The 14,862-nt window shown below is 42.6% G+C and overlaps 1 protein-coding gene across 1 annotated transcript in view; it reads right to left on the reverse strand.

Annotated features, from left to right (window-relative positions):
• VSIG10 (V-set and immunoglobulin domain containing 10) overlaps positions 1 to 14,862 on the reverse strand; it is a 58,088-nt gene that overhangs the window by 32,222 nt on the left and 11,004 nt on the right. The window contains exons 3-4 of the mRNA XM_077159947.1: positions 9,318 to 9,620; positions 5,732 to 5,992 (exon numbers count right to left, since the gene is read on the reverse strand). Coding sequence (XP_077016062.1) covers positions 5,732 to 5,992; positions 9,318 to 9,620 — 564 coding nt within the window. The remainder of the gene's footprint in view (positions 1 to 5,731; positions 5,993 to 9,317; positions 9,621 to 14,862) is intronic.

Genomic DNA, 14,862 nt, shown 5'->3' on the forward strand with positions numbered 1-14,862 from the left:
GTGAAATAAGCTAGTCACAAAAGATACATACTTTTAATAAAAGAGTCATAAAAGAATGATTCCACTTTTATGACTATGGTAAAGGTAAAATCGGAGGTTTATAATACAGGGAACCTAGAGATACATGAAAGCTAGAGATGGGTGAATAGTTAGGTAATGAGGTTGAACTTAAATGTAAGGGAATGGATAGACATGAAGGCAGTTCCTTAGCGGGTCTATAAGTAATATTACCATATTAAAGGTGTACATGATTGCAAGGGGTTATATAGATCCATGTATCCCATCAATTAACACTACAAATATAAATAAGCTCTTGCACAAATTAACTCAAAGGCATGAATCTTGTACAAAGAGTTTATAACATCAGGACATAGGGGAAAAACTACTATTGCATGCTATGGACTATGTTTAACAGGAAAACATCAAGAGTAGCATAGCAATACCAGAGATAAATAATGGGGGGTGGAACACAAGAGTCAAGGGGAATTTGGATTTTCTATTTAGTGAGGGTATATTTATTGGTTATTTTTCCCTTGCAGGCAATGAAAATTGTCAAAAATTGAGAGTGTGAATGATTGTACCACTAAATGAGGATAATGTGAGACATGGACTGTTGACTTTGGACATCGCCTAATGGATGGAGGTGGCTGAAGGATACACTGACTGAGAAGTAGAATGGTGAACAGTGATGCATACATATGATCAAATATTGTGCTGCTACAGAGAGGAAAGAAGTTTTGAAGCATGCAATGTTATAAATGAACCTGTGGGACATTATGTGAGGCAAAATAAGCCAGAAACAAAACAGCAAGTATTGTATGGTCCCATTTAGAAAATACTTATAAGAAAATTGGGGCCTAGGTTGTAAGCTCTTATAGCAGTCACATTTAGTTTGGAGCTGTAATTGTTACTCCTAGATTTTGAGAGGCTGTGCTATATATATGTATAAGCTGGTATTTCCCTGCAACTTTGGTTACCTGTGTGATACCTAGACACAGAGTAGGCATTCTGCGGCTCTGAAGGTCAGTATCACCACATACAACAATTGTTAAAGAAACTGAAAAAGATATCAGGCTTCGATTAGAGATAAGAACAAAGCTAATCAGTCAGGACAGATAAATCAGAATACAGGGCTAAGGATGACACTGTCAGTATTTTAGAACTTCACCAACTCTGTAAGACCAAAGGAAGAGGGATTTATTTTATCCAAAACCTAAATTTTCTGTACATGATCTAACACAATCTGTCTGGACAGCTCATTTAAACAACCCAAACACAGGGAGCCCAGAATGGGAATGAGGGCCTGTAATTCCGTATAGTGTAATGTAATGCCTGGATGCATCCCAGAGTATGCTGAGCTGATAATTAAAAAGTATTGGTAAAGTCCCTTGAGGGATGGGTGAAAAAATATGGAACTATTAAACTTTACCACTGGGGAAACCCCAGATACTATGTCAAACATTAGGGACTTCCAAGTCAATAAGCCAAACCCTTGATACTGAGGCTTTCTCTTGTGAAGTTTATTTATTGTAGTGGAGAAGCTAAGTCTACCTATTGTCATGCTAAAGAGTTACTTCCAGAGGACCTCTTTTGTTGCTTAGATGTGGCCTCTCTCCCTCTAAGCCCAACTGTGCAAGTGAAACGATTACCCTTCCCTCTATGTTGGACATGACATCCAGGGGTGAAGGTCTCCCTGGCAACATGGGTTATGACTCCCAGGGATGAGCCTGGCCCTGGCACCATGTGATTGACAATGACTTCCTGACCAAAAGAGGGAAAGGAATTTTAAGAAATAAGGTATCCATAGCTGAAAGAGTTCAAATTGAGTCAAGAGGCTACTCTTACGCAAGCTTCAGCTAGACAGCGCTAGCTATCATGATTTTCCAAACCCCAACCAAAACCCCAACTGACCCTAAAGAACACCTAGGGATTTATTTGAGATTCTACAAAGGTTCCATGTACTATGATTACTTTCCAGAAACCTACAGCCTCCAGATGGGTTCCCAGGCCAGATAAGCCCTGGAATCCAGAGGGGCCAGCCTCTCCAAGAACATCAACCAGTTCTATCCCTCTATTACATATTGTTCACAGCCCTTTACATCCCCCATCCTTTAGGGTTGACACCCCTTCTCAACATGAAAAAGTCCAAACGGGCATTGCCTAAAGATCCCTATAGACTGGGAGAAGGATCAAAGGAGAAGGAAGAGGTATAACAGAACAAATAGAATTTAACAAATGAGTAACGACTGCTGAATCACTATATTAATATTCCTTCTAGCCTCCAGGGTTTTGGAGCAACTAGAAGGAAAATTCTGAAATAGTGGAACAGTAACTCATAACAAACTCTGAAATCTGTTCTGTAACTACTTGTTGAAGTATACTTTGAATATTATTGCCTTTTTTCTTTCTTTTCTTTGTATATATGTTATAGTTCACAATAAAAAAAAGTTTAAAAAACATATATATATATATACTACCTCAAGGAGACCTCCCTGCCACTCTAGGAAAAGTGGCCCTCTTCCTATAAGGGACTCCTTTCTACAAATACCATTTTATTTTCCTTATAATTATTGCCACTATCTGAACCCATCTTACTTGTTTCTGTCTCCTTCCCACCTGCACCTCACCCAGGATAACTTAAGCTCTGTGAGAGAGGAATTATGATTATCTTAAAATTGTATCCAGAAAGCTAAGTATAGAATTGCCATATGACTTGGCAACACCATTGCTAGGTATCTACTCAGAGGACATGAGGGCAAGGACACAAACGGACATTTGCACACCAATGTTTATAGCAGCATTATTTACAATTGCCAAGAGATGGAAAAGGCCCAAATGTCCATCAACAGACGAGTGGCTAAATAAGCTGTGGTATATACATACAATGGAATATTATGCAGCTGTAAGAATAAAGTTATGAAGTATGTATCAACGTGGATGGACCTTAAGGACATTATGCTGAGTGAGATTAGCCAGAAACAAAAGAACAAATACTATATGGCCTCACTGATATGAACTGACATTAATGAAAACTTGGAGAATTTCAGTTAAGAACAGAGACAAACAGGAGATAGAAATAGGTTAGATATTGGGTAACTGGAACTGAACGGATACAGATTATGCAACGGGACTGACTGTGAAACTTCAGAAATGAACAGCACAATATTATCTAACTGTAATATGCCAATGTTAGAACACTGAATGAAGCTGAATGTGAGAATGATAAAGGGAGGAGGGGTGGGGGACAAATAAAATCAGAAGGAAAGATAGACGATAAAGACTGAGATGGTATAATCTAGGAATGCCTAGAGGATATAATGATAGTAGCTAAATGTACAAATTTAAAAATGTTTTTGCATGAGGAAGAACAAAGCAATGTCAATACTGCAGAGTATTGAAAATAGATGGTAATTAATATTTAAAAATTTTAACTTTGTGTGAGACTAAAGCAAAAAATGTTTATTTGGTACAAAATTTATATTTTGACTAATGCATTTCCTAATATAACTTATGTGGACAACTTAATTGAACACCATAAGTACATGGAACTTTGGGTAGGGCATGAGATTCTGTTGGTTTGTCCAGAGTGATGCCCCAATAAATCCCAGAGTGATTTGAACAGTGAATAAAAAAGTATTTGCAAAGTCCCCTTGGGGGAATGGCAAGAAAGGGGAAAAATCCCACTTCCCTGAGTGGAGAATTCTTTTTTTTTTTTTTTTTTTATCTGTTGCAGGATCTTTATTTTTTTATTTTATTTTTTTTTATTTTTTATTTTTTTATTAATTAACAGAAAAAAAAGAAATTAACCCAACATTTAGAAATCATACCATTCTACATATGCAATCAGTAATTCTTAACATCATCACATAGATGCATGATCATTGTTTCTTAGTACATTTGCATCAGTTTAGAAGAACTAGCAACACAACAGAAAAAGATATAGAATGTTAATATAGAGAAAAAAATAAAAGTAATAATAATAGTAAAAAAAAAAACCAGACAAAACCAAAAAAAAACAAAAACAAACAAACAAAAAAACCAAAACAAAACAAAACAAAAAACCTATAGCTCAGATGCAGCTTCATTCAGTGTTTTAAGATGATTACTTTACAATTAGGTATTATTGTGCTGTCCATTTTTAAGTTTTTGTATCTAGTCCTGTTGCACAGTCTGTATCCCTTCAGTTCTGAGTGGAGAATTCTTGACATTCTCACAAGCAGTGGGATCAACTAAAGCAATAGGCTGAGCCCCCAGATTTGGGGTTTGTTCATATGAAACTTAACTCCACAAAGGATAGGCTGAGCCTACTTAAAATGAGGCCTAATAGAATGAGCTTGGACTCAGCATCAAGGGATTGAGAAAACCTTCCTGTCCAAAAGGGGGAAGAGAGAAATGAGACAAAATAAAGTGTCAATGGCTAAGAGATTCCAAACAGAATCAAGAGGTTGTCCTGGAGGTTATTCTTACACATTAAATAGATATCACCTTGTTAATATGTAATGGAGAGGCTGGAGGGAACTGCCTGAAAATGTAGAGCTGTGTTCCAGTAGCCATGTTTCTTGATGATGATTGTATAATGATAGAGCTTTCGCAATGTGACTGCGTGGTTGTGAAAACCTTGTGTCTGATGCTCCTTTTATCTACCTTATTGACAGACAAGTAAAACATACAGAATAAAAATAATAGGGTGAACAAACGTTAAAATAAATTAAGTAGATTGAAATGCTAGTGATCAATAAAAGGGAGGGGTTGAGGTATGGTACATATGAATTTTTTTCTGCTTTCTTTTTATTTCTTTTTCTGAATTGATACAAATGTCCTAAGAAATTATCATGATGATGAATATGCAACTATGTGATGATATTGTGAATTACTGTTTATATATGTAGAATGGAATGATCATATGGTAAGAATGTTTGTGTTTGTTATGTTAAAAAAAATTAAAGTTAATAGAAAAAAACATGACATCCAGAAATTCTTTGACGTGCTTTCCTTCAAAAAGTGGAATCTAATCCTCTTCCACTTGCCTTCAGACTTAGTAACTCAATTCTATGAATAAAATGCAGAATGATGCCATTAGACTCCTGGGGCTAGGTCCTAGGAAGGATAGTTTCTGCCTAACTCCCTCCCACCTGGATCATTCCTTCTGGGGGAAGCAGCTGCCATGTTGTAAGGACACTCAAGCAGCCTGTGGAGAACCCACTTACCAGCTTTGTGAGAGAGGACCTTGGGAGGTGACCCTTCAGACAATCTCGGCATCCCTAACCTCTGAGTCTTCCAGCTGAGGTGGGGGATACTGACACAAACCATCCCCCCGCACCCTGTCAGAATTCCTGACCCACAAAAATCATGAGACAATCTATGAATATTGTTGTTTTAAGTCAGCAAGTATGGGGGCCATTTGCTACTTAGGAATAGATAACTAATACAAGAATCTTGACTGTCTTGTTCTCTGCTCCATTTGCAACACCTAGAAACTGCCTGGCACACAGCAGGTTCTCAATTAGTAGCTGTCAGGGAAGACAGCTTGAACTGGACCCAAGAAACTTGGTCAAGCATTTTTGAAGTTTGAAAGGAAGGAAACATAAAGCATAAGAAAGGAAGAAAGGGAGGTGAATTATGTTCGCTCGGACACCCTGGGAATTCTTTCCTAGATCTTTTTTCAGATGAGTTTCCCACAGGAAAGAAGGTAGGTGGGCCCCAACCCCAGGAGAATGTAAGACTGACTTACTGATCTGTACCACGCAGCTGGCTCCCGACTCTGGCCCCACTATGTGGCTCCCGACGCACTTGAACGTCTTGCCATCCGACAGCTGGGACTGGTTCAGCATTTCCACTCCCAGGTTTGATTTCCCCAAAATCATGCCTCCTGGCTCTTCTGTCCATAGGAAGTTGGGGTCTGGGTATCCCCCATCCCAGCGACAGATGAGCTGCACCGTGAATGATCCTGAAGACATTTCTGCCAAGCACTGAGGCACTGATGGAGGGGCAGCTGCAAAACATGGGGAGGTGAATGAGGGCTTAATCTCAGGTTCTAAAATGAGCCACTCGGCCAGCTCGAAGTTACAGAATCAGGGTATCGGAGAAACATCAGCGCTAGTGAGCATTTGTGGAAATCGCTCCAAGCAAAAATTAGTACTAATATTGTAGGTGTAGGCTTGGTGTTATAAAAAACTGTCAGTTTCCCAAAGCGGGTGCAACATTTTACATTCCTACCAGGGGCATATACAGTACCAGTTCCATCACACTCCCACCAACACTTGGTATGGTCAGGTTTTTTGCATAAATTAATAATTGTCCTGTAACCTTATTTTTACTTCTTTTCTTCTCAAAAAAAGTCTTTCTCCTCTTTTCTAAGGCTTATCACACACACACACACACACACACACACACACCTCCAAACTCGTACACCCGATTTCCACACACCTCCAAACTCGTACACCCGATTTCCTCCTGCTTTTTCCTACAATCATGACCTCTCTGGATCTAGACTTATCCTTTCTATGATGCCTTTTCTTTAAATTGCAATGTGCTGGTTTCAAAGGAAGTATGTCCCCTAGAAAATCCATGTTTTAATCAAAATCCCATTTCATAAAGGTAGAATAATCCTTAATCAATACTGTATGTTTGAGGGCGGGCCACGGTGGCTCAGCAGGCAGGAACGCTTGCCTGCGATGCCAGAGGACCCGGGTTCGATTCCCGGTGCCTGTCCATGTTAAAAAAGAAAAATATATACTGTATGTTTGAAACTGTAATCAGATCATCTCCCTGGATGATATGATTTAGTCAAGAGTGGTTGTTAAACTGGATTAGGTGACGACATGTCTCCACCTATTTGGGTGGGTCTTGATCGGTTTACTGGAGTCCTATAAAAGAGGAAACATTTTGGAGAATGGGAGACTCAGAGAGAGCAGGGCAGAATGACACAGCCACAAGAAGCAGGGTTCACCAGCCAGCGACCTCTGGAGACGAAGCTGAGAGAGAAGCCCTGATTGTGTTCGCCATGTGCCTTCTCACTTGAGAGAGAAACCCTGAACTTCATCAGCCTTCTTGAACCAAGGTATCTTTCCCTGGATGGATGCCTTAGATTGGACATTTCTATAGACTTGTTTTAATTGGGACATTTTCTCAGCCTTAGAACTGTAAACTAGCAACTCATTAAATTTCCCTTTTTAAAAGCCATTCTGTTTCTGGTATATTGCATTCCAGCAGCTAGCAAACTAGAACATGCAATGAGACTGTACCTCGGAAAAGCAGTATCTTTTTTTTTTTTTTGGTCTGTGTTGCTTCTCTCCTCTCAGTCTCCTCTCCTCCCCGCCTTAAAATCATCACTGCAATGTTAACAATCATTAGTCATCAGGAAAATGCATATTAAAGCCACAACCATTAGACTAGCTAAAATAAAAAAGATCGACCACACACAGTGCTGGCGAGGACATGGAGGAAATGGAACTCATAGCTGCTGGCGAGAACACAGAATGGTACAACCACTTTGGAAAACAGTTTGGCAGTTTCTTATAAGGCTCAATATACACCTATCACATGACCAGCAGCCACATGCTTAATGAAATTAAAGTATACGTTCACACAAAAACCTGCACGCTGATGCTTATAGGAGTTTTATTCAAACCTCAAAAACTAGAAATCACTCAAATGTCCATCCAACCATGGACCACCACTCAGCAAGAATAAGGAAAGAGATACTGATTCAAACACACTGACAACTCTCTAATGCATTATATAAATGCAAGTAGCCTACAAAAGTCTATATTCTGTATGTTTCCATTTATAAGACATTCTGGAAAATGCAAAATTATAGGGACAGGATAAGTGTTTGAAGGGTTTTTAAAAATGCACGTGCCTGGGCCCCATCTTCAGCAATTGAATCCACAGATGAGAGTGGAGCCCAGGATGCTGCATTTTTAACCAACCCCTTAGATTAGGAGACTGAGGCAGGTGGCCCAAAAGCTATTTTGAGGGGAAGGCAAATATGAATAGAAATTAAATAAAGTTTCCAGTCTTTCTGCCCTAAAATAATTAGGGAATAAATGGAATTAGAGCCTAAAAGATACTCAATCTTAGCAAAAGATCAGGTTTTCATGAATTATAACAACAGTCAGGCTGCCTCTGTGGGATGTTTAATCTCTGAGGACCTCTGCCTCATTTGTCCTTGAATTTCTCAGCAAACCCACATGGCTATTTAAATTTAAATTAATTAAATTACAAATTCAGTTCCTCGGTCACATTGCCTACACTTCAGTGCTCAGTCATCACAAATGGCTAGTGGCTGCTGTATTAGACAACGCAGGACAGACCATCTCCATCATCACAGAAGGTTCTATTGGACAGATCTGGTCCCTGGAAATTAGCAGTGGTCGCCTATTGCAGGGGGATTTTAGGGGACTGGGGGTTACAGGTAGGAGGGAGGTTTATTCAGCACTCCCCAGTATATACTTCTCTATACTCTTGATTTTTTTTTTTTTACCATATGCATGTGTTACTTAAAAATAAAATGAAAATTTAATAGGTTACAAATCTATAAATCCAATTTAACCATGTGTTAATATCTATACACATTAATTCACCAAATTACAAATGTATATGTATCATATACTTTATACATTTTATGTTGTCATAAATAAAAATAAATTTAGATCTTACATGGATGGGTAAATATGTGGCATATACAGGAAATATTATTGGAACTATACCAAAATGATGGTTGGATGACAAGTGATTATTTTCTTCTTTCTTCTCATCTGTATTTTCTCTAGCAAGCACATATGACTTTAGATACACTAAATGACATTTATAATAGAGATTAGAAAGGCTTATAAAGGCTCTGAATAATGTATAAATTAAGTAATATGTTATTATCCCACCCACTGATGTTGTTCTGATACCCCCTTTCATTAGCACAGATTAATTGTGAGAACACTGCATTTCCACAGTGGTTTGCATCCAAGATATTTGGACGCCCGAGTGTTTACTGTTATTGTTTTCCTAACCCCAAAACAAAGGGCTGGTTCTTAGAGGACCCTGGGACCTGTGACAGGTGCACTGGATTCAGGAAAACCCAGGTGAGCAAAGATGTATGAGAGTCCCCTACTCACAGCAGCTTCCAGAAGAGGTCAATCCCTCCTCGGGGGCCTCTCTGTCACACAGCTGCCCCTAGGTATGTGAGCTTGTGTGTGAAGGAGCCACACAAACACAAGCAGACCTGTGCAGCAGGCTGGGCCTTGACCGACAAAAGCAAGAGGCACAAGCAGGCAGTTCCTAGAGGGTGAAGGGGGAGAAGTGGGGTGAGTGCCGCTTACCGTAGACCAGGAGCTCAGTGGTCACCTCTCTCTGCCTCCTGCTCAGCGTGTTTGTGGCCAAACAAGTATAGTTGCCTTGCAGGTTGAGCGACACGGGCAACAGCCTGAAGGCGCTGGACCCCAGGCCGTCTCCAAAGGGCTCAGATCTAGTGTCGGGGGCCCGGAACCACCACTCGATCGTGGGTGGAGGCCGGGAGGTGCCGCTGCAGTTAAAGTTCACCTGGGATCCCTTGGCTACATAGAGAGTGCCATTGGGGAGTCTGCCAGCCGCCGAGATGTTGACCTCGACCTGATAGGGGCCGCCTGGGAATGACAGGGACCAAGGAAGGCGTCAGTCACAATCAGGCAGACGCATACCGATGTCCACAGCAGCACAATTCACAACCGCCAAAAGGTGGAAACCACCCAGTGTCCATCAACCAACGAACGGACCAACAAACGTAGTACAAACACACAACAGAATATCCATCAGCCCTAAAAAGGAATGAAGTTCTGACACCTGCGACAACACAGCCGAGCCCTGACAACATGCTGAGTGGAATAAGCAAGACACTAAAGGGCACATATGATACAATTCCACTTATGTGAAATACTTAGAACAGGTACATTCATAGAGATGGGAGGAGATTACGCGTTTCTACTGGGAATGGAGAGGGAGAGGCTGGGGGTGGGGGTGGTGAGGAGCTGTGGCTTAAGGGGTACAGTGTTTATCTGAGATGATGAAAAAGTTCTGGAATAGAAAGTGGTGACTGTACAACATTCCACTGAATTGAACACATTAAAATGGTTCAATTGGCAAATTTTATGTTGCATGTATGTGATCACAATAATTAAAAAAAAATTAATTCGGGCTCCTTACTAGCTCTAATCACAAATAAATAATCAGGACATGGCCAGTAAGGATGGTCCACTGAAGACCTACTAGGATCCAAGCACTGTGCTAAGTGCCCTAATGCACTCCCGCATTTAATCCTGAGTGATTACATAAGATTCATTGGAGGAAAAATCCTTAGAGAAAAGGCAAAATGGAAATTGCTCCTCTTTAAAAACACAGCAGAATAGAAAGGAGGTCTGTGCAGAAAGGAGAATGCACAGCAGGCCTGAGACTGCTCTCCTGGGAAAGGCCTGCTCAAGGAAGGCCCCTGGCTGGCATCTGGGAACTCGGATTTTGGGAGGGTTCCGAAGGGGCCAGAACAGTTAAGAATGGCTCATTCTTAACTGTCTTAAAAAGACAAAAAAACAAAAAATAACAACAAAAAAGAGTGGCTCACTGTGCTCAAACCCTTTGTGCAAACGGTGCGGTCTGAGCTGAACACCTCTTTTCCTGCTAGGAATCTGGAATTTCAGTCCCAATATGCTAGGCAGAGGGTGCCTACTGAGTAGCCCTCAATATAAACCCTGGGCACTGAGACGTGAATGAGCTTCCCTGAGGACAGCTTTTCACATGTGTTGTCACGACTTGTTGGTGGAGGACACAGGTACGTCCTGTGTAACTCCACTGGCAGAGGACTCTTGGAAGCTTGCACCTGGTCTCCCTTGGACTTCACCCTGTGCACCTTTGCCTTTTGCGCATTTTGTTGTGTATCATTCCACTTTAACAATTCTTACTACATATTGAATCCTAGGAGTACTCCTAGTGAATTATCAGACCTAGGGGTGGTCTTGGGGATCCCCCAACCCCTCCAAAAAAAAACAATATCAGACTGAAAGACAAAAAACATTGGTTCTGGGCCCAACTTTGACTTCACTTATTAGCTCTGTGATTTTGGGTAAGTTACTTAACCTCTCTGAGCCTCCATTTCCTCATCTGTAAAATGTGGGTGATGACAGTACCCAATTCATGGGGTTGTGAGGATTAAACGGGTTAACACAAGAGAGCACGAAGAGCAGTGCCTGGCCTGTTGGAAGCACTTGACAAATGTCCATTCTTATCTCGGTTCCCCTCACACTGCTGAACTTCTCCCTTGTTCCCTGGAAATGCCTTTCCCCTATTGGTTTCCGGTGCACCTAAGATGCCAAATCCCTTTTGATGAAAAGAATACAGCAGCTAAGTAATTGAGCCTATCACCTCCCCCAAAGACTTCCTTTTTTCAAAAGAAGAATCCAGGAAGCAATGCTGAGCCCCCAGGAATGCATCCACAGCTATAGAGTTCTGGGAAGAAGCAGGTCAGAGAAAAAATTATCTGGGGGGGAGAAAAGGCTTTCCCGAATCACAGCATCTATTTCACTTTTGTCTGAGGTCATTTACAATTACAGGAACTGGGGGTTTCTGAGGATCGTATGTTTGTCAAGTTGGGGCTGGCTCCAGCAGTGGCCTGGCGGGATCATATCCCTTCCCATAAAGGGTGGAGGAGAAAAGGAGGTCCGGGGAAAGACATTCTACCGAGGCTTGGGAGGGGCTCGAATGTCACATGGTCTGTGGCTGCCAGGTTGGTTAGGTATGTGGACCAGCAGGTCCCGGGGCGTGCCCAGGGTTGGGGTGCTTCCAAGTAAGCACAGGGCACCTCTGCGGTGCTGGGAGCCAACGCCGGGGCGGGCACGCACACAGCGGGTCGGGGAGACTGGGGCCCTGCCCTCCCAAACCGGGATGTGGAAAACCAGACTGGCCTGGCCTGGACGGGCAGGATCCTAACAACCAGCCAGGAGGTTCTCCTGCCCAGCACTATTCTCAGCATGAAATGGGGTTGAATAAAATAAATGGGGGCGGATGAAAAGGAAACAGGTAAAAGGTGGAAAAAAAAATCAAATGAGACGCCCTCCTCATTCCTAAGTGTTCAAAGATGACCACCCATCCATCAACCCCTGGGCGTGGCCGGCTTTCTTTTATTAAAGCTCACACCACCTTCTTGGTCTCCTGAGGTTGTCCCCTTCCTCTGACTTACTACCAAGGAGGAAATATGGTCTCCTTCCTCCTCTCTGTTTCCACCCCCTGGATATTCCTAAACAGAAACCACAACCTCCTTGTGCCTGCAGGATGTTGGTGGCACCCTCCCCGAGAGGCAGAGAAAGGGGAGGAAACAAACAAAAATAAAATAACAAACAAATAAAAATAAAGGGGGGCGGGTCACAAGGTGCAGCCACGTGTGGAAGCCGTGGCCACTGTCAGTTTCAGGTCGCAGCTCTTTCTGACATGGACCTCACCCAGGGGTTACAAGCTCGACACTGAAGTCAGATGGAGATGGGTGCAAGCCCTGCTGCCGCCAGAGCTGGCTGGCCTCGGGGAAGTGCCCCTCGCTCCGACTCTCGCTTTCCTGTCCTTCCTCGAAAATGAGGAGACTGGTTAGGACTCACGTGGCCGCCTGTTGGAAGAGCCAGTAGTATAAACAGAGCTTGAAAGCCCACTGCCTGACATGTGGTCAACTTGGGGAAATGTCTGATATTATGATCACTGGTAGATCTGTAGGTTGGTTCTGGAACAGGTGTCAGCAAACGATGGCTCACCCCCTGTTTCTAGGCAGCCCACGCATTAAGGATGATTTTTACACATGAATACTTGCAATTCATTTGATGCTGGGGAAGAGAAACTTTGACCCCTGATGAAGCAAAATGGTATCCCGTCCGAAAAAAAAAATTACACTCTTCATATTAGTAGACAAATATTATAAAAACTGTACTCAATTACATTTTTAATTTTTTCAATAAAAACATATGTGGAAATTTGTTTTCTCTCTTATTACACAAGCATCTCTAAAATATTCTCAATTTTTGCCTCTTGGCCCCTCAAGCCTAATGTATTTACTACGGGGCCCTTTGCAGGAAAAGCTTGCTGATTCTTCTATAAAAAGTTACTGTTCCTGCTTTCCTACTGCCTGCTGTCATTCCTGAGGTCAAAACTCCCTTCTCTCCTTCCCCACCAAGACACTTTTCCGGAACTACAGGCTGGTTTCTGTTTAGGAATATCCAGATAATAGTCCCCTATTATCTCCTGGAGACCCACAAAAGGGGAGGCCCCATGTCATCTCCAACTGTTCTCTTCGTCAACAGGAAGAGTTGCCTTCAGGCACCTTCATCCTAGCATCCTGATTTGAGAGGCGACCTAAGAACGTGTCACAGCATCTCTGCACGTGAGCGGACATGCTAAGCTCCCCAGCAGAAGGATCCTCAGGAGAACAGGGAAGACTGTTTTGACGTCCCTTTGAGAGGCTGAATATAGAGGCAATCATGACGTACCCATTCCCTGCCCATCTCCCCAGGGACTGTCAGTGCCCTCCGGAGGTCTTCAGCCACTTCTAAGCACCCCTCTCTGCTTCAGATGAGCTCGGCAAAGCCACGATGAATCAACCCTTGGGCAAGACTCACCCTGTCTTTTAACAGGGGACAATAACCTTTCCTCTCCCTTCCCCAGGACCTTTTGATGTGATAAGGTGAATCATCGGCTCTGCCAACACAGAGAGGCTCTGCTTAATGGGTAACAAATGGGATGGGCCTGATTAGGCAGGAAATGTGGAACTTTCCCGAGACTCCCTTTCCTGGGAATCAGGGGTGGGAGCCACATCATGGCTCAGCCAGGAGCTCTCCCCATCTGCCAAGCCCCATCCGAATCCTACAGGGCTCTTATAAATTCATACCAACCAGCCTCTTTATTGCCCATGTGCCCACTGGTTCCCATGCTCCCTAAACCTTTGCTTGCTTGGCCTGAGAAAAACAGACACAGGGAGAGCCTGATACCACATACCACAAAATCTGACTGGGTCTTTCATGGGCTTATCTTTGGTTTGATCACTCAACTCCCCAAATGCATAGGAGAGGATATTTTGAAAGAAGTACAATGTCTATTGGGGTATGCTGAGATCTGTAGCCTTTGCAGGCAAACACATTGGAGTTCTAACCTCATACCCACTCCAATTTGAAGGTAGGACAGGAGGGGTAAACTGACGATATAAATAGCTGCTCTGAGCCAGGGGATCTCTGTACTCCCAGGAGCAGAAGTCCCAATCCAGACTGCAAAACCCTTCAACCACACCATTAAATTAGCAAGTAGCGGGAAGGATTCTTCCATTGTGAGATGATTGATGAAATCACATAGCGATGCCCATTCCAGGCAGGTTAAATCACCCCAGATCTATAGAAAACCTGGCTTTCAGAAGGCAGAGGCAGTGAATACCCACTCAAGTGAAAGCAGGAGGGACCCACCTACCAGTCATCATAAAGCCAGCTTTGTGTTTCCTCACAAAAGTCTGTCTTATTCACACATTCACTCAAAGTCACTTAAAGATAACAACTTACATCTCAGAATTGTTTTCCCCTAGCTTCCAAGGCCGTCTTAGAATGTTTCCAAACTTTTCTACTTAAGAGAAGGAGAAATGTGACCACGTTATCAACCGAGTTACTGAAAAGATAGCACACACAGTCCCTCACTCACAAGCAGGGACTCTGTTCGAAAGACCCAGATGTAAGTGACTAGGCACCACCATCAAACCACTCACAGACGATAAGTCTCAGGCTCAGAGGAGTTCAAATGACTTCCCCAAGGTCACAAAGCCAACAGCCAACAGGACCCAGATTTGAACCCAGGCAGCTCATCTCAGTTGCGTACCAGCTCTCA

Source organism: Tamandua tetradactyla, chromosome 5 (genome assembly GCF_023851605.1).
Source record: "Tamandua tetradactyla isolate mTamTet1 chromosome 5, mTamTet1.pri, whole genome shotgun sequence".
Taxonomy (NCBI): Eukaryota; Metazoa; Chordata; class Mammalia; order Pilosa; family Myrmecophagidae; genus Tamandua; species Tamandua tetradactyla.